The sequence below is a fragment of the Podarcis melisellensis genome, assembly GCF_964234715.1.
Source record: "Podarcis melisellensis genome assembly, chromosome: 1".
NCBI classification, from domain to species: domain Eukaryota; kingdom Metazoa; phylum Chordata; class Lepidosauria; order Squamata; family Lacertidae; genus Podarcis; species Podarcis melisellensis.
In genome coordinates this window covers 107541187-107560530 of record NC_138528.1, presented here as the reverse complement: position 1 = coordinate 107560530, position 19344 = coordinate 107541187, and the positions used below count along the sequence as shown (strand labels likewise).

Genomic DNA, 19344 nt, shown 5'->3' with positions numbered 1-19344 from the left:
TTGAGTGTTTTTGGAACTCACCTTATTCTTGATGTGCAGATGATCGGTGACAGGCGATGGGGGACTCTGTGACTCGATCTCTGGGTTAACAGTCTATGCCTGAAACACAGGGTGCATTATGATTTGTGCATCCTGCTCCACATCATCAGAGATGTTTTGTGTATGTGATATGATGGGAGATGCAATACGGAATCTCCTTTCAACTCATGCATTGCCCATGGCTGGATCTGTTACTTGGGTGTCCAACATGCTGCTCTTCTTAAGTTGCTGGACTCTCAACAAGCATCAGCCCCAGCCAGCATGGCCAGTGGTCAGAGATGATGAGAGTTGCAGCCCAACATTTAGAAGGGGGTTTAGTCACAATCTAGTGCAGTGGTACCTCTAGTTACAGACGCTTCAGGTTACAGACTCTGCTAACCCAGAAATAGTACCTCAGGTTAAGAACTTTGCTTCAGGATGAGAACAGAAATTGCACGATGGCCGCACGGCAGCAGCAGGAGGCCCCATTAGCTAAAGTGGTACTTCAGGTTAAGAACAGTTTCAGGTTAAGAACGGACCTCCAGAACGAATGAAGTTCTTAACCCAAGATACCACTGTATAGTACAATGCAGGAACATTTTAGGGGACCAGAAAAGGAGATGGTGTCCCTTTTCTCTGCTGAAACTTCCCCTACTCCACAAGCCCTAAATAGTATTTTAAAACTTTAATTTCCTGGTAGACGGAGTCCTGAGCAGAAATATTTCGGTTTGGGGTTGGGATGCGGTAATATTGGGGGTTCCCACTTCCTATCATTGTAATTTTGAACATCAAATCTGTCTTAGACTTAAATCTTGTTTGTATTTTATTGTGGGTTTTAACCGATAATGTTATATTTTTGGTGTATCTTCTGCATATCATCTTGAATGCTAGTTGACTTAGCAATTAGTAATTGATAGGAATAAACAATCGCTCCACTTCATATTCCTCTTCTGTGAAATGTTCTGCATCATTTGAGGATATGTTCCCCCCCCCTTTTGTGTTTTAGATGGCTTATTGAAACGTTTGTTTTATTTATGCTTAACTTTACTTCAAAAGTTCTCATATCGGTGTACCAAAGTGTGAATAAACTATTCACATAACAATATACACAACTTTAAACCGACAAATTAACACACTGAAATGCAACACTATCTCCAGAACTAAAAAGAAAACCCCAAACAGAATAGAGTACGATTCCAAAATCACCTAAGATATTTCCATTTGAACGAGACGCAAGATAATAAACCAACCCTTTTGATAGCAGCTTGCCATTAAATGTCTTCAGATGCAGCACACACTATTTAATCTATCACCTTCCTTGCCTGGAAACTAAGTTTAGAAACAGGTGAGAAACAGGTGAAACTCTGATGGGGATGGGCTTTCCAACACCTTGCATAGCTTTCAGCTGCTTCAGAGGTGCTGGCTTGTCAAATTGAAGGAACTTTCCCCCTCTTTTTGCCTTCCTCTTTTTCTACAGGGATTTTAGAAGCAAGTGGGCGTGGTTTATTCGTGCCTCCTTAGAGGCAGGGAATAAATACTGGCAACTTCCACGCACACTTTCTGTTATTGGGGAAGCATTCTTTCTCTTCTCCAGAAAAGAAGAGAAAACAGAATTTGGGAGGAGATTGTGTCCCTTTTGGAGGCATTTCCATGGGTTGTTCCACAGGCGTAGCTGTAAACATGGGGGAAAGCATTGGGATAAGAGCTACCGGCAACTTAGGAAGCTGCTTGTAATATTCTGTTTAAATAGGACTTTGAACCGTGTTTTCCCTCCCGCCCCTTCCATGTACTAAGAGGAGAGCAAAAGTGCTCTTTGTATTCCATGCTTGGAGCTGACTTCAGAGCCATACACCAGAACGGCTGCTGGTGAGGCACCTACTGCTGGAAAAATACCTGAGGTAAGTCTAGTTACGTGGCTTACCTGTGGCATGCAGCTAGAGACATTAAGAGTATAGAGGGGTCTGAGGGTGGAAGTGTGTATGGGAGGGTGTGCTTTTTACCATTGACTGCTTAATGCAGTTTCTGTATTTCCAAACTTTAAAATTCTTACAAGTAGAAGGGTAAATATGTAAGGGCTTGGAAGATAGATTGGCACTTTCTGCCTTTGAGACCTGCAACAAAGCAGAAAAATACTGCGCAAATTTTGCATAGTTTTGTGGTATTAAGATTGCAGCCCTGCTCATACGTACCTAGAAGTAACTCCCATGAAGTATGGTAAGACTTAGATTTTGAATGAAAAATTCATAGGAATAGGCTGAAGTGCATTCTTTTGAGCTTCCTCAACCTGAATACTGATTTTGCTTGTGACCTTTGCTAGATTAACATGTGTTTGTTTGTTTGTTAATGTCTGAATAAAAATCCATTAGCAAAAGCTTCAGGGAGCATACTGGAATTTGTTAAGTCAGTCTTAGGATTTTAATATTTGCTTATTTTCAGAGATATTACAGTGGTTCTTCCTTTATTATTGAGCCTGTTGAAATCAATACAGAACAATCAGTAGCTAATATTGGCTAAGAACTATTATCTGACCCAATTTATAGTAGCAATAAGGTGTGGCCAAGAAAACTGTCTCTCCCCCCCCCCTCTCTGCCTTCCTTATTAGTAACATCATAGTATTAGAGAGTCCATAGAACAAATGTGGGGTAAAAATAACTTTCTGCTACATTTCAAAAATTAATATTAAGCGACATGCATTATTATATGAGGGCAAGCTGAAGGTTGATTGGAATCTTCCAGTGGAATTTAGTAGTTTGGGTAGGGATTTTTGACTCTCAGCTGTTTTAGCAACAACAAAATGTGCCCCTTCCCTTAATATTACATACAAAATAATCGAGGTTGCTGAGAAGACTAAAGGCTTTTTTTTCTGGGATGGGTGAGAACGAAGTGAAAGGACCTTAGTATGTATGAGGAGTGCTGAATATTCCTACTGAGCATGTTCTCAGAGGCATCCTGTTAATAGCTGGCTTCCCGAGGCACAATTTGACCCCCAACTCTGATTGTTAGACCTCTTGGCACCCAATAATATTTCATTTATAAGCCAGCAATTCACAAAGTATTTCTGGAAAAGATGTAGCAGAACTGTTGGTGGGGCTGTACTGGATGAGGATACTTGCACTTTACAACATATTTACTTATTTTTGCATTAATAGCCTTGTTGAGGGTTATAGGCAATAAGGGCTTTCTTTTTCTTTTCATATGAAGGAGCATTTACTCATGCGAGACCATGACTAAAATGGTGCTGTCCAGACACAGCTTTACCACTTCGATGAGAATAAGATAGCTTGGTTGGTAGAGCACGAGGCTCTTTAATTTCAGGGTTGTGGGTTCCAGCCCCACATTGGGCAAAAGATTCCTGCATTACTGGGGGTTGGACTAGACCAGCATTTCCCAACCTTGGGCCTCCAGCTGTTTTTGGACTACAACTCCCATAATCATCAGCTAGCAAGACCAGTGGTCAGGGATGATGGGAATTGTAGTTCGCAAACAGCTGGAGGCCCAAGGTTGGGAAACACTGGACTAGACAACCCTCTTGACTCCTTCCAATTCTATGATTCTACTTTCTAGAAGTAGAAAGTAGAGAATGTATCAGATTTTCTCCAAAAGGCGTGTCCTTTCCCCCATTCTTAGTGGAGACATTACACACATACACCCCAGAACACACATATTTGCCAGAGTTGCATGGGATGCTGGCCTCTTTTCGTCACCAAGAGTCACATGAGACAGCCTTGTACTCTGGAGTGTGTTGCCTGTCAGAGAATCACCATCCTGCAAGGAACCTGTCTTCTGTGTATCAGGCCTGCAAGGATGCCAGGAGACTGGTAGATGTCTTGTTTGGGAGAGTTGATCACTTCAGGTGGAGAAGCTTAGCATTCCCCTTTCTTCCATTGTCTGGTTTGTAACCACGTAGTAAGTACAGTTGTGCACATCTTGGGCAAACCAGCTCTTTCTTGCAAGTTGCTGGCCTGCTAGTGACAGGGCTGTTGGAGCAAAGGCAGTGTTGCTAGCATTCTTTCCAGCATGTTGAGCAATAATTTCAACACAGAGATGGGCACTGTATTGCATTGCATTCCTAGTGGTATCTGCAAGCCAATGATAATCCCGAATAACTCTTAAAGCAATATAATAATTATGATGAATTGCGGCGGCAGATGGTTGCGAGACACGTGAAATTAAACACACACAAAGCCAGGAAAGCAAACACCCCTCCCAACCTCCATGCTTTGATTCCTACATTTAACTCCCTTTTTTTGTTTGTTTGTTTGTTTGTTTGTTTGTTTGTTGCAAGCACTAATTCGCCATCATATTTCTTTCTCTGTCTCTGTCTCTTTCTTCTCCACTCCCTCCTGGTTACTGGAACAAAAGTCCAAAATGCTGTCCCTCTTAGCCAAATGACAAGGGGCAAAGGGTGGAGAAGTTAAAAAAGAAAGGTTTATTTCAAAGCTGCAGCTGTGAGTCTCGGTTTGGATATCTCCAAAAGAACCAGTGGCTTATGCCTGCAATCCAGCTCCTCTTGTACGCTGAGGCTGGCAGATCGCTTGAACTCAGGAGTTCAGGGCTGCTGAGAGCTCTGATGACCAGGTGTCTGCAGTAAGTTCAGCATCTCCTCAACATGTACAGCTTCACATTTTAATCTCACTTAATTTAAGGCTTTTCACTTCCCAACTTGGGCCAGTCATCAGGTATCAGCAGAAGCTATCTCACATGACTTTTGTGAAGATATAGGAGGTATAAAATGGCTGCAAAACGGGGCTTGGTTCTTGTTTCTTGTATTTTAGGCATCGCGTTCTGTTTCCTTTCACCAAAGTGATGTATCTTTGTAAATGGACACGTTTTGTTCATCTCCCCACCCTCCACCAGAAAAATTTAAAAGCCAAAAATTTAAAAGTCACATTTTGCAAACAATCACTCAGAACACATTAAAAGGTATTTGCTGTGGTGTGCGTAATTTCAGGTTCCGCTCATGCACATAAATCCAAATGGCATGTTTGCAAACATTGGGGAGCAACTTCAGGCACACAAACATACATATATATATTGAACCAACTGCTGTAAGCAAAGTAGTTCTCTCTGCCAGTCTTCTGTCAGTTTTGTAAATGTGACGGTTATATGTTACAGCAGTGGTCTGGAAACTGGTTTTCTGTGGCTTTACTGTCCTGACGGAAAGTGTTAAAGGCACAGCCCTACGCAGGCCAGGCAAATCATTGTGGGCCTTCCTGTACAATTCTTTTTCCTCCAGATGATTCTGTTTCCTTTATCCCAGTACCATGGGATAAAGCCACAAAAAGTGTTTACTCTGCCACTGTTGTAATGTATAAACTGAGCAGCAAAGCCACCACAGATGCATTGGCATTTATGGGTACATGCAGAACCAAATGGGTTGCGGGTGGCGCTGTGGTCTAAACCGGGCTTTCTCAAACTTGGCCCTCCAGATGTTTTTGGCCTACAACTCCCATGATCCCTAGCTAGCAGGACCAGTGGTCAGGGATGATGGGAATTGTAGTCTCAAAACATCTGGAGGGCAGAGTTTGAGGAAGCCTGGTCTAAACCACTGAGTCTCTTGGGCTTGCCAATCGGAAGGTCGGTAGTTTGAATCCATGTAGTGGGGTGAGCTCGCGTTGCTCTGTCCCAGCTTCTGCCAACCTAGCAGTTTGAAAGCATACCAGTGCAAGTAGATGAATAGGTATCTCTGCGGTGGGAAGGTAAATGGTGCTTCCATGCACCCTGGAACTTGTCACGGTCTTCCGTGTGCCAGTATCGGTTTAGTCATGCTGACCACATGACCTGAAAAGCTGTCTGTGGACAAACAGCCTGAAAAGCAAGATGAGTGCCGCACCCCATAGTGGACTTAACTGTCCAGGGTTCTTTTACGTTTACATGTGGAACCAGTGGTAATCCTGGAACCACTTTTCCTGCTACCTCTGTCCAACACACTAGCCCATTTCCCTTTATTGTGTTAAAACGGGTAGGAGAGGTACAGATGAAGAAGGTAATCGAGTTTTGGTTGAAATCTGTGGCCATCAAATTGCAACACAGATTCCTAGTTCACCTTTGTTATCTTCCTCAGGTGAGAAGGAACACAATGAATCACATCTCTAAATGGCCACATAGCTGAAAAGACATGGATGTAAATCCAAGAGAAAACCTGTGTCTGTAAAAATCACGCCACTTTACTTTCATTGGCTGTGCTGTACATTCCTTTGGCTGGGCAGTATGTTAATCAGTGATTAGTCACATGATTTTGGATTGGACTGCCAAAAAACAACAACGAAATACAACAATGTGCGCACTCAATCCCTTATTCATTACTAGCAGAGATGTCTTCTCAACATTTGGTCACTCTTCTGATTTTGCCACTGAGACCATTACGGCTCTCCTGCTTTTTCTGATCCTAACAAAACACATCATTTATCATCATATAAGAGACATGTCTGTCTGGCTAGGTGTAGATATGATGTAATTAATGCAACAATAATAACCCCAAACACACACTAACCTCGCCACGAAAACGAAGAGAACGGTGCAATTGCTACATAAAGAGAAGCCCATATTTGAAAGAGAAGCACAGGTTTGAAATCCAGGAGGCTTATTTATTTAAATTCTAGTATTTATGAACCACTTGTGGCTGGGGAAACCGAGCCAGATGGGCGGGGTATAAATAATAAATTATTATTATTATTATTATTACTTGCTGTAAATGCATCAATGCCTATGAGGTTCTTACCATCAGCCTGGGCTAAATTAGACCGTACCCTACAGTACGTTGCTTACAAAAACTAGCATTGGTGAGTGAGTTCTCCTTTGAAGGGCATTTTTTGGCCATTATTAGTCATCTAATAAACAGGTAGGGACACGGGTGTTGCTGTGGGTTAAACCACAGAGCCTAGGACTTGCCGATCAGAAGGTCTGTGGTTCAAATCCCCACGACGGGGTGAGCTCCCGTTGCTCAGTCCCTGCTCCTGCCAACCTAGCAGTTCGAAAGCACGTCAAAGTGCAAGTAGATAAATAGGTACCGCTCCGGCGGGAAGGTAAACAGCGTTTCCGTGTGCTGCTCTGGTTTGCCAGAAGCGTCTTAGTCATGCTGGCCACATGACCCGGAAGCTGTACGCCAGCTCCCTCGGCCAATAAAGCGAGATGAGCGCCGCAACCCCAGAGTTGGTCACGACTGGACCTAATGGTCAGGGGTCCATTACCTTTACCTAATAAACAGGTATTAGTAACTTGGGAACTCCTGGTAAGTTTCTTTGGAACACAGTTTGATATCTTCACCACAAGAATTAGACTTTAAAGGATTGTAACATTGCACATATAGTATGGATTATTTTATTTTATTGCTAAGGTGGGTAATGCTGCTCTGTTACAAGGTCACAACATTGTTTGCTGTTTGTCAGGGATGTGTTGGATAAGATCAAAGGGTGCTTGCCTTGCTAGGTAGTAGTTAACACAGTGGCAGCTTGTGGGATGTAATAACTTTTACTGGTTTGGGAGCTTGAGGAAAAGGAACTCATTTCCCACATTTGCAGAGACAAGTGCTCTGTTTGATTTGTATTATACAAATCCTTGGTTTGTAATGAAAACAGGTGCATAGTTTATACTTGTGCAATTTTTGCTACTCTGTAAAATTACAAAAGTCACCTAGAGGAGGCTTTTTCAACATGATTGGCATAAAACTTGTAAAAACAAAAACAAAAACTTGGCATTTTCCAACCGCAGTTGGCCCCACCCCAACCTCTGCCCACATCCCACGATAACTCTTGCTCTCACTCTCGGCTCTCCTCCCACCGAACCCACCATCTCCTGTGCAGTTTTGAAGAAGAGGAGCTTGAATACGTGAAGTTCATACAGGACAGGGGGACACTGTTCTCCAAAAAAAGGGGGGGGAGGACAGTCACGTTTTTCTAGGGATGGATGGCAACCCTATCTGGATAGCACCTCTTTCTTCACCTGCTACCCGGTATATTTGGTACCCTCCTATCTGTCTCTGTGCCTTATACTTTTAATTTCCAAGGAAGTAGAAACACACAGCCCGATCCTATACATGTACAATCAGAAGTTTTACCCTCCACATAGGCATGCGAAGGATTCTCTTCCGTTTCATTTAATGGTTGGTCAGATTTTGTGGCACATACAGTGGTACCTCGGGTTACATACGCTTCAGGTTACATACACTTCAGGTTAGACTCCGCTAACCCAGAAATATTACCTCAGGTTAAGAACTTTGCTTTAGGATGAGAACAGAAATTGTGCAGCGGCGGCGCAGTGGCAGTGGGAGTCCCCATTAGCTAAAGTGGTGCTTCAGGTGAAGAACAGTTTCAGGTTAAGAACGGACCTCCGGAATGAATTAAGTTCTTAACCCGAGGTACCACTGTAGTTTGTAAAATGGACCCCACTCCCATGACTTGAGTTAGAAATGGATGTTAGCAGCTATACCATCATTCTATGTGGTACAAATTGAATGGTCGGTTACTTGCTTTCTAAAATAGATTGAAATCTTTGATAAAGTAACTTCGTTTAGACATGTGCAAAATCGACTATTTCCTGCAGCAGTGCTTAGTGAGATAGTGTCTTTTAAAGCAATGTTATCTGAAGGTATCTGCAAAATGGTTTTGTATTTGGAAGTTTTGGTTTAAATGAATGACAGGGGATACCGTGCCATAGATTATGATGCCCATAGCTAGACTTATCAGCATTGGGGAGGAAGTGGTAGTTCTGCTTGCCTTCAGAAGTTTAAGATATACAGCGGAAGCCTTTTCTATTGGTACCCTAGCAGCTGTTGGTTTGGTGTCTGACTACTTGGGGAAGGAACTTCTTTCTCGTGGTACTAGACTGTAGAATACTCTCTTTAGGAAATTTCACCTGGTGCCTATTTTAATATTTCATTGTCAGGCAAGAACCTTTTAAAACAAATTCCAGACATTTTAATCTGATCTGGGCTTTTAAATATATATTTGTCCTGCTCCTCTAAACTGTGTAATTTTAATATTCTCATTTTCATTGTATTTTACATTGTACTGGGAATTTATTGAAGTGTAGGATGTAAATCCTTGAAATAAAATGTGTGCACTAAAAATTTCAGGCTGTGGTAGAAGTCTTGGGCACGATCTAGTAAAAGTTGAGTACCCTGGATTACTATTGATTTTAACAGAAAAAATCCACACATGTGCTGAAATAAATGGGGTTTAAAAGTGCTTAACTTTTCCTGAATCTAAGCCCCTGGCATTGCAGGTTATATAAATAGTTTATCATCTCCCCACCTCCCCAGAATATGTTCCTTTTGTCTCTTTAAGGCCACAGCACAGCTTACATCTACTGCAAGCTTCTGTGCAAGCACAGAACTACTGTGCACCACACATTAAATTTCAGTAGAACACTGCTTGTGTATTTCAAGGGATATTGCTAAATAAACTGGGTATCAAATCTTTAAACGCCATCAAATATAAACATTGCTGGTTTTCTTCTCTCGAACCCTCCTGCAGTTGAAACTGTGTGTGCACGCCAACTGTCTCTGTTTATAAACTTTTGTAAGGCAGCTTTCCTGCATTCTCTGCTAAGTGCTGTCTGTCTCAGTCTAAGTAAAATATTGCAGATGACAGGCAGATGACTTGTTCTTCTCACACTGGTGCTGGTGCCACTCACTTCCTGTTTGCCTTGTCGGGGTGTTTCCTGAAGCAGCCAGCATGTCTGTCATGCAGGAAGCAGAAAAGCTAAAATAGCACAGACATTCCCAAATGTATCGCTACCTGGATGCGTTGCTTGTGAGGGTGTACATTGGTCTGTCTCTGATTCCTCCCTCCCCTTGTGTCTTCAGCCTTACACCTCAGCTGATTCCCTAATCTTTCCAGCTTATTCAGCTGACTGCAAAGGGGCCAGGCAGCGTTTAAATTGCAAAGCTTCCCAGTTTGCTGGCATGCAATTCCCTTCAAACGACACTCATTATTTTTTCACTATTATCCCGTAATATTAATAAAACAGAAATTTATGCATGGAACCATGACTTTTTTTATTGTTGCCATGTTTATTTCTGCCTTATCTTGAAAGTGCAAGAACGAGAAGCTTGTAATTCTGAACTCCTGTTTACACCAAATAAATCCGTCTGTACTTATTTATTTGGATAATGCTGCTAATTCAACAAAGCAAGATCTAACAAACTGATTTAAAAGATTAAAAGTATTTTGTATAGAAAAGAAATTCCTACTGCCTGTTAGCTTGTTTCCTTTCCTTTCCTTGCTTTTCTGGTGGCAGTCTAATTTCATTCCTTGTTTTCCTTAGTGAAAGGTACATTTAGGGTCAAACTAGAATTGATGCCAGTAGATATAATTTTGAATGCTATGATTGGGACCCCCCTTCTCATAGCTATATAACACCCCTGGCTACTGCTGGGCTGTGGTGTCAGTCCAGATTGGGATTTATTTAACCCAGTGTTTTCTTAGTTCTCTCCTGGGATTGACTGCAGCTTTTTTTCTTTGCTGGGCTACACGTGGGGCTTGCAAGAAAATGTTGCGGCACGTAAATGCTCCTGTTCAGAGTTCCTGCCTGCCTGTTTGCCCAGCTAGCTAGCTATGACCTTTCTGAGGATATTCCATTCCATCCATGGATGCTTTAGTTGAGATTCCTGCATTGCAGGGAGTTGGCCCAGATGACCCTCAAGGTCCCTTCCAGCTCAACAATTAGCTATAGTGATTCTATTATTCCTCCCTTCTGTGTCTGCTGGATCCTCCATTGGGTTATCTTTCAGGGGTCCTGCCTGTTAAGCCCCCACCCCCACCCCGCTAAAGTTTTTCTATTTCTGCAAATGCTTTGGTTCCAAGAAACCTGCTGATAACCTCCCTCTTGTGCGTGGATGTTGCTGTTTTAGCTGCGTAATGATAGCTAGTTGGAGAACGCGTTTGCTGTTAGTATGTATGTTGATTGATCTGCAGTCACGCAACACTGCAGAAGTTCAAGTGTGTTTTAAAAACTGCAGGAGCCTTTTAATTAAATGGCAGAGATGCTAACAGTCGGAGCCTCACTGTTAGTGGCTCACTTCAGCTATGGAATCGGGCAACAAAGGCTTACACAGTGGATTTTTTTCCCCAAGTTATTGCAGGGTCTGACACACTTTCCTTAGGTGCCATAACGACCCTGGCTGAAAGCATGGATATCTGTGACAGATTTGGCTTTAACCTGCTGCTCAAAGTATGCTTTTTTGGCCTTTTGAAGTAAGAAAATGTCATTTGGACTTGGAGCCAGCTGAAAAGCGTTTCTGTTTCCAGGACTGCTGCTGTCCAAAGGTCATATTATCAGATCTGCGGAGGGGTCAGTGCCAATTGCTTAGAAAGAAGCAGAGAGCAACTGGCGGAGCTGGCTTCTGGTTTCAGTGTGGTACAAAAAAGGGTTTTCCAGCATTCTGTTAAATTATCAGCTTAATTACCGTGCTTTACGGGGCCAATCACTCTTCCCTTCAAATGTATAAAAGCTATTTAAGGGAAATACTTGATGCATAGCTGCATAGGAAACTCCTTTACACAGAGTTAGACCAGTGGTCCATCTAGCTCTCTGTTGTCTGCACTGATTTGCAGGGGCTTCCCAGTGTTTCAGACGAGGAATCTTTTACAGGCCTTGCTGGAGAGTCCAGGGGTTCCTTCAGGATTAGAGGGAAATGTTTTCCTTGGCTGGAAGTAAAAAATTAAAAAAGGGCACACACTGCCCCATAATCAATGGAACTTGTTAGTCATTTACAAGAGAGGAATAACACAGTCCTTTACTGTGGTTTACTTTATTGCTTACTCATAATACTAGAACCTGGAGCAATCCAATGAAGCTGAACATTGGAAGATTTGGGATGGAAAAAACGAAGTACTTCTTTACACAATGCATGGTTGAACTATGAAATGTCCTTCCGATACGAAAGATTCGAATTTCATAGAAAGTGATATGTGTGTGCGTTGGCGCATGCACACCTGTTTTTAAAATTTATTTTAGAAATCCTTAAGTATTCAGTTTAGGTTTTATTTTATCGCATGGAATAGGCCGGAATTGGCAGAAAGCGAGCAGGGGGGGGGGGAGGAAATTGCAGAGTTTGTATGTCGGTAATCAATAAGGGCAGGAGATTGCTTTCCTATCCCAAGACCACAGGTATCCATTTGTCGTGCAGCATTTGCCAGATCCTGCTCACACAGAAATTCATTGGGTGACCAGAAACACCTCACACTGTATCAGAGATGGGAGGGCAGTGCTTGGCTGAATGTGAGAGGAGGGGGAGAAACAGTAGAGGTGGGAAATAGCTGACTTCCCAGTCCCTCATCCAGTGTGTTGTGGCTTTGCCCCAATCCACCCATTCTACAAGGTTCGGGAAAGTTGCAACTTCCTTTTAAGGCAACCCCCCCCCCTCTTCTTTTAAAGCAAAGGTCTAATCCAGGGGTCTGCAACCTTTAAGACAAAAAGAGCCACTTGGACCCGTTTCCGAAGGAAAAAAAAAACTGGGAGCCGCAAAACTCGTCATTATAAAAATAACTTTTTTGTCATTTTTAAATATTATTTCTTTGTTTGACCCCTCAGAATTACTCCTCCTCATAGAAATAAACGTTAAATTAACAAGTTACCTTTTGTGTGTGTGTGTGTGTTCTTCACTCCCCTTCAAAGCAGTGACCAGCATACATGCCCCCTTTCAATGCAGTGACCAGCGTAAATGCCCCTTACAATGTGGTGGGTGGGTGGGCGGGAAGGTGACGTCAGGACGGTGCGTGACTAACGCACACACCGCCCCCATGCGATGTCACAGCCAGTACAGCGCCCGCCACAGTGGGGAGTGTCGGGGCGCACAATGCGCCTCCTCCCCTCGCTAGTATCCGCCCCGGAGCCACGGCAAAGGTGTAAAAGAGCCACATGCAGCTCCGGAGCCACGGGTTGCAGACCCCTGGTCTAATCTCAGGGATTAGAACTTCCCCAATCCTTCCTAAATTCTCCGTACATACATACATACACACACACACATATAAGTCTATAGTTCTCCTGTTTACTTTGTTTACATTGAAGTTCTAAAGAGAGAAATTCCCATGAGGCACTCCAGGCTGTGGTTGTGCATCTTTAATATTATGCATTATAATTTTGTTAGCTTTATGCCCTTCTCTGTCCTCAAGGCTCTGGGAAGTTTACATAAATATTTATAATTTTTGCCTTTCTAAAAATAGTGTCTGGAGAAAGAACAAAGAAATGGCATCCCTCCTTCCAAATATTCAGTAAATGCTTTCAAAATAGTCAATGACTAACCATTGTGAGAAAGAATATAATGACCTAGATGAACCTTTGGTCTAATCCAGTGGGCCTCTTATGCGCCTTTTACTAATGGAGCTCATGGTATAGTGTTAAGATCACAAAAAACTCAGTCTTTTGTGACAGCGTACGTACATAATTTTACTTTTGTACGCCGCCTTTCCGTAGTTAAAACCACGCTCAAGGTGGCTTGTGATTACAAACACAGCAAAAGTAGCCATAAACAATAAATTATAAACATTAATAAGTACACAACCAAATTAAACAGTTTCCATATAAATCATAATAAGATCTAAAATAAAGATACAAAAAAATCAGTATCATAAACAGGAACAACCACACTCCCAACCAAAACCCCTAGCAATATCCCAACCCAAGAGTCTGTTCAGCAGCCTCAGCTTTTGTAGCTGGAGTCAGTCAGGGCCTGCCCTCCCAGGCCAGGTGGGAAAAGACCTGTAAGACAGGGAGCAAGTCTTCCAGGACTCACAGCCAAGATGTAGGTGGATGATGATCAGAGCACATACCATGTGGACAGTTGTGTGATAAGGATTCATTATTTTCATAAATTGGCATTTTTTAAATTTAAGAAATAAACTAAGGACTGAATTTGGAAAAATGCTATGAATTGCCCAGTTGGTTGGTTTTTATCTTCTTCTCCCATGCACCATTCATTTGTTTTCCCACACTCCTTTTAGAATTACGTTTCTAAATATAAACACTGAAGTTTCACATAACTCAGTACTGTATTCTGTTTGTGGTTTGAAAGTTTTCTTTTCAGAGCTTTCTGAATCAAGATGAGCTTTGTGTTGCATGTCAATTATGCAGTCTGTGCGAGGCACAACTCTTGACTGTCAGATTAGCCTCTAGGTTGGGGGTGGACAACACAGACTGAAGAAACACCACACATCCCTGCAGTCTTGTTCTCACTTGTTTCCTTTCAGTTGTCTACTCACACTTTTTCTCGCACCCAGTTCCAGAAGGATGATAAATATTATTGACATCTTCATTCTGTAAAGCAGAGTAGGCTAACCCGTGGCTCTCTGAATTGCTGTCGGTCATCCTTGACCATTGCCCATGCTGGCTGGGACTGAAGGTACTTGGGATTGTATCCGAAGTAGCTTGGAGTAACTTGTTTCATTTGTGCAGTGGAACTTCTCCCCCTGCACTCCCTCCCATGTGCCCCCTATATCTGTTCTAGGGGTTCCACCAACTTTCGGGAACAGATTTACGTGATGGGGGCAAAGAGGGAGGGACATTCTGTTGCTCAGTTAGAAATCCTTGTGTTAAGATGTGCCAGTTGGATACTGTCCTTGAAATCCCATCAACATCTGGGGGGGGGGGTCCACTGGATCCCCACCTCTGTTATAAAATATGTGCAGCAGCGTACTTGTTTTCCTGCTGGTTCTGTCACTGTTTTTCTATGAATCTGAAAATTCTAGTAGTCGGTTTGAGGGAGGGAGGAGTGAGAGTGGAAGCCTGGGCTTTATATATGGAAATCACCTTAGTCTCCTCTGGAACCTAGTTTAGTTCTTTGCTGTGCCACATTACTGGAAGTACTTACTGATGGGGACAACGTCCAGTAGGACAGGACATCCTTTCACTCCAATTTTGGTGAATCTGTCACAGTGGAGGCCAGTGGATCAAGTAGTAAGGCTGCCATAAGGGTACCGGATTGCTCTGTGCACACAGGGGTCCATACTAAGCGGGTGGCGCTGTGGTCTAAACCACCGAGCCTCTCAGGCTTGCTGATCGGAAGGTCAGCAATTCAGGTGTGCGTGACGGGGTGAGCTCCCTTTGCTCTGTCCCAGCTTCTGCCAACCTAGCAGTTCAAAAGAACACCAGTGCAAGTAGACAAATAGATATTGCTGCAGCAGGAAGGTAAATGGCATTTCTGTGCACTGTGGAACTCGTCACGGTTCTCCATGCGCCAGTAGCGGTTTAGCCATGCTGGCCACATGACCCAGAAAGCTGTCTGTGGACAAACGTCAGCTCCCTCGGCCTGAAAAGTGAGGTGAGCACCGCAAACCCATAGTTGCTTTTGACTGGACTTAACCGTCTAGGGGTCCTTTACCTTTACCTTTTGCATACTATGCAGATATGGGCTGGTACAATCATCATTTTCTCTCATTGAGTTATTTGGGGTTACAATATGGGGTTGGGAATAATGAGAGGGGAAGGGTAATTTTTTTAAAAAAGGAATAGATGAACACAAGAGTGCTCTCTACCCTCAACGTGTCTGGAGGGGCACTGGATGAGATAGTTTAATTATCTTCTGAACCCCCCCCCTCCAAGCTGCCTCAGAATTGCAGCCTTAACCAAGTCTTACTTTTCAAAACAGATGACACATGATTTCCTGCTGTATTCATGTATTTACCTGGTCATTCCTGCTACGTGCACCATGCTGTTCAATGTCAAGGCTGAATTGCTTAATAGTTGTGTTTTCTGAGAACAATTTCACCTCCCTCCCCACAGGTGTTTATTTAACTTTTGTTTGCTCTAACATTCTGCTAAGTGAAGTTGCATGAAAACGAAGCAGACTTCACAAATCAGACACAAATATAATCTTGCATTGCCTCAGATCCAGTGTTTAATAGTGTGTGTGTGTGTGTGTGTGTGTGTGTTTTGGGGCTGGTAATACACATGTTCAGCTGAAAGTTATCAAATTAATGTATACTGAATGGAGCACATACATGTGTTAACTATCCCTAAGTTGTGTCTTACCACCATCATGTCCCTCCCCCCGCCCTGCCCCCAAAATCATTGCCGTTGCAGAGCATCCCCATGGCTTACTGCAAGATGGAAGGGTTATAGCCTGAGCAAAACTAAGTTGTGTATTGCCCGTGTTCCTTTACCAGATTTTATAGTGCAACATACTTTAAAGATACTTGGCAGTGTGTTTAAGTAAATGTTATAATGTCTGTGTCCAGTGCTGTACATTTTAAAATATGTGACGCAGAGCTGATTTTAATATGATTGTAGTATATTTCTGTAATGTTCAGCTTACCATCTTCATGTAACATGTTGTGAAAAGCAAATATTAAAGGGGTAGAGAGAAATTTAAAAAATACTGCATTGTTTGATTATGCACTTTGGAGAAGGTTAAATATATCTGTTTCATATATATAATAATCTCAAGCATCACAATCACAGTTGTCCTTGCTTCCCAAAAGTGGGAAGTTTGCAAAGGGATGTCCAAAATCAGACTGGCGAAACTCTGAAGGACCAATATCTGTTCCATCTTATCACAGTCCTGTGCATTCAGATGTGAATTCCCAAGTACAATAAGTCAGGATCTGGACTCTTAGATAAACTTGACTTCTTAAAGTGCAGCTTTGCAAAGAAAAGGCAATTGTGTGAACCAGGAGGGGGAAAGAGCTCAATGGCGGGGGGGGGGGGAGAGAGAGAGAGAGAGAGAGAGACAATTCCAGCATAGTTGTTCAGGAAACCTTGGGGTGCTTTGCAAAACAATCCTTGAATTGCTTGATCACTGTACTGGTAATTCAGTTTGGTCAGGGAGTTTCCCTCAGATTTAGCAGACAACTCAGGAACTGCACAGCTCACTTGCATCCAGGACTCCAGCACTGAAGCCTTTACCCACTTCCTTGTAGTGTTCAGTACTGTTCTGCTGATACGCTTTTTCCTAATTGCGTTAAATTTATGTTCTATTTCAGACGGAAAGCCAAGCCAAAAGCTCCTCGTCCTCCATCTGAGACAAGGATCACTGACTGTTCTTCTTTTGATGATTCAGAACTAACTAACTTCACCATGGAGCAAAAAGAAAACATAATTGACAGAGACATTGAGCTGTCTGTGGTTCTCCCAGGTGATGTGATCAAGTCTACTACTGTTAATGGCAGGTACGTTTAAGAAAGAATTCATGCTGTTTTGCAGCAGAAGTGCTTTAGCACGTACTAATTTCAACCTGGATGTTGAACCTGGAAATCCAATAATGTCTATGTTGCGATCCAAAAACCCAACAAGCTGTTTGTGCCCACATGATTTTGTTATCTTGCGCCGATGTACATTTGTTTTGTTTTTTAGTTTAAATGAGCCTTGTTCCTTTCATTTTTTTGTCCTAGATAACTTAATTGCAGTTCAACTAGAGGTCCCCAAAGACAGATTTTTAAGACTTCGGGGAATAGTGAAGCCCTTCAGCTATCCAGTGGGGCACAGCTCAGGGAAATGCCAAGGCAAAGGGAAGCTAAGCTTGTCTGGCAAAACTCTAGGAAACACTCTCTGGCTGGACTGAGTGAAAATGTAATACCTTCCTTCCACATGACTAGGAAAGACTGAGAGTGGGGTTGAGGCACAGTCACATGGCCCAAAGAGAAGGCTTACAGAGAGTAAGGCAACTTTGCCCTAAGCTTTAGCTCAGGCTGATACACAGCTCTGTTGCTCCCAAGTCTTGGTCAAGAGCTTCCTTGAGCTGTGTGTTCCTGTGAGCTAGGGCAAAGTTTGCACAGGTCCCTGGAGCCTTTAAAAAACAGCATTTGGGGGCTTATGCACACTTCTTTCTAGTTTGTGGAAATTGGCCAAAATGATAAAATTGAAAGAACGGGGGTAAAGTGGAGGCAGTTCTCAGTAATAATTAACGATGAGCAACAAAAGTGAAAGAAACATTTTCTTGCCTATAAATCTGCCCAGATTATTTCCTTTTTAGAGTGTGGCCCTTCAAGGACCTCTAAATTACTCTTTAGATGCTAAAATCTGCAGCAAAACCTGTGAAGATTGGTGTAAAACATGATGGCTGTTTAAGCCATCTGCTACGTAAGAAAAGCATCTTGAATAAAGTTCTGGGAAGGTGGGCTGGGTATTCTTTCATTTGTGTAATGTGTGGAGAAAGAAAAGCATCGTGCGAGTCATCCTTGCTGTTTCTTACCTGCTCCAAAACTTTAGTGGAAATTAGATCTTTCAGTAATGATCTGTGTGGTGCCAGGTATTCTATTTATCACACATCCCTGGCCAATGGATTTGCAGATGTCGCTGCTGTAGTTAGGTTTGGCTGTCTGTGTTTCTTCCTCAGAATTTTACTTAGGAATAGGACCCAGTAAGTAATTTTCCAAAATGCGGCCTAATTTGAAATACTGGAACCCCCTTGAAAATATGTGCAAACATGATTGGCAGGCTGCTACAATTCCGGTGGAACATTGCTTTCAGTTAATAGTTTAAAATTTGTATTTACTGCAGAATAGATGCTGAAATAGAAAAAAAAGGTTTGGTGCAAAATACAGGATTTGGTGACTGATGTTTTCGCGCTTGAATTTTAGACCGATGAAACAATTACTTAATTGAATTGAATGTTTACTTGCAATGAAATTCTGCTCAGGCAGTTGAAATAAAAATATAATCTGAATCATAGCTTTTGGGATGGAAAAAATATATTTTGTTTGGGTATTTTGGCAAATTTAGCTTTTTAAAATAATTGTGATTTGGGAGCCCTTCTAAGTGGAGCCTTTGTACAGGTCATTTAAGTTCAGCATGGTAAGACTTACAAGAATTGATACAGGGTTTGCGGTAGTAAAAGTACTAGTTTGTTTTCACTAGACTGTAAAACAGCAAAGAAAAGCTGCATGTGTATTTACTAGTCTTTAGTTATATCTGGGTGGTCCTTGTTCATGAGCCAGCAGGAATTAGGTATGTGTCCTAGCATTTTAAATAAGTAACCACCAGTCAGTGCTTAACTATTTACTGGGCTGTGTCTCTGCATCCCCTGCCCTTCCTGAAGCTGTTTTAGGAGGGAATCGTTTCATTTTATAATACGATTTGCTCTTTTGTATACTTGCGTACAAAAATAAGGTTTACGGTAAGTGATTGGGTAAAATATTTCAGGAAGACCGGTTCTGTTTATTGCAATTGGCTAGTGTGGAACTGTCCTGCTGTGCAAGGCCAAATGCGCCACAAACTCCATAAACCTTCAGAAATGTAGTCAAGAGACCTGCTATTCCCACTACAGCAACCAGTCACAGGGGAGGAAGCAGTGTGGAAGGCATATTTTTTCTTCTTTTTTAAAGTTACTCTTGGCTCTTAGGCTGTTTGGTAGTCTTTTGGTAAAATGTTTTGTTGAGCCTTGCGTTCAAC

At 42.4% G+C, this 19344-nt stretch overlaps 1 protein-coding gene across 8 annotated transcripts in view; it reads left to right on the top strand.

Moving 5' to 3' along the window:
- Positions 1–19344, top strand: part of COBLL1 (cordon-bleu WH2 repeat protein like 1) — an 88882-nt gene that overhangs the window by 44248 nt on the left and 25290 nt on the right. For 7 of the 8 annotated variants that reach the window (XM_081923248.1, XM_081923250.1, XM_081923249.1 and 4 more), the window contains exon 2: positions 16938–17123. In XM_081923248.1, the coding sequence (XP_081779374.1) occupies positions 16938–17123 (186 nt within the window). Of the gene's footprint in view, positions 1–1790; positions 1917–16937; positions 17124–19344 lie in introns of those variants that run through there. The other variant, XM_081923252.1, reaches the window with a different exon arrangement.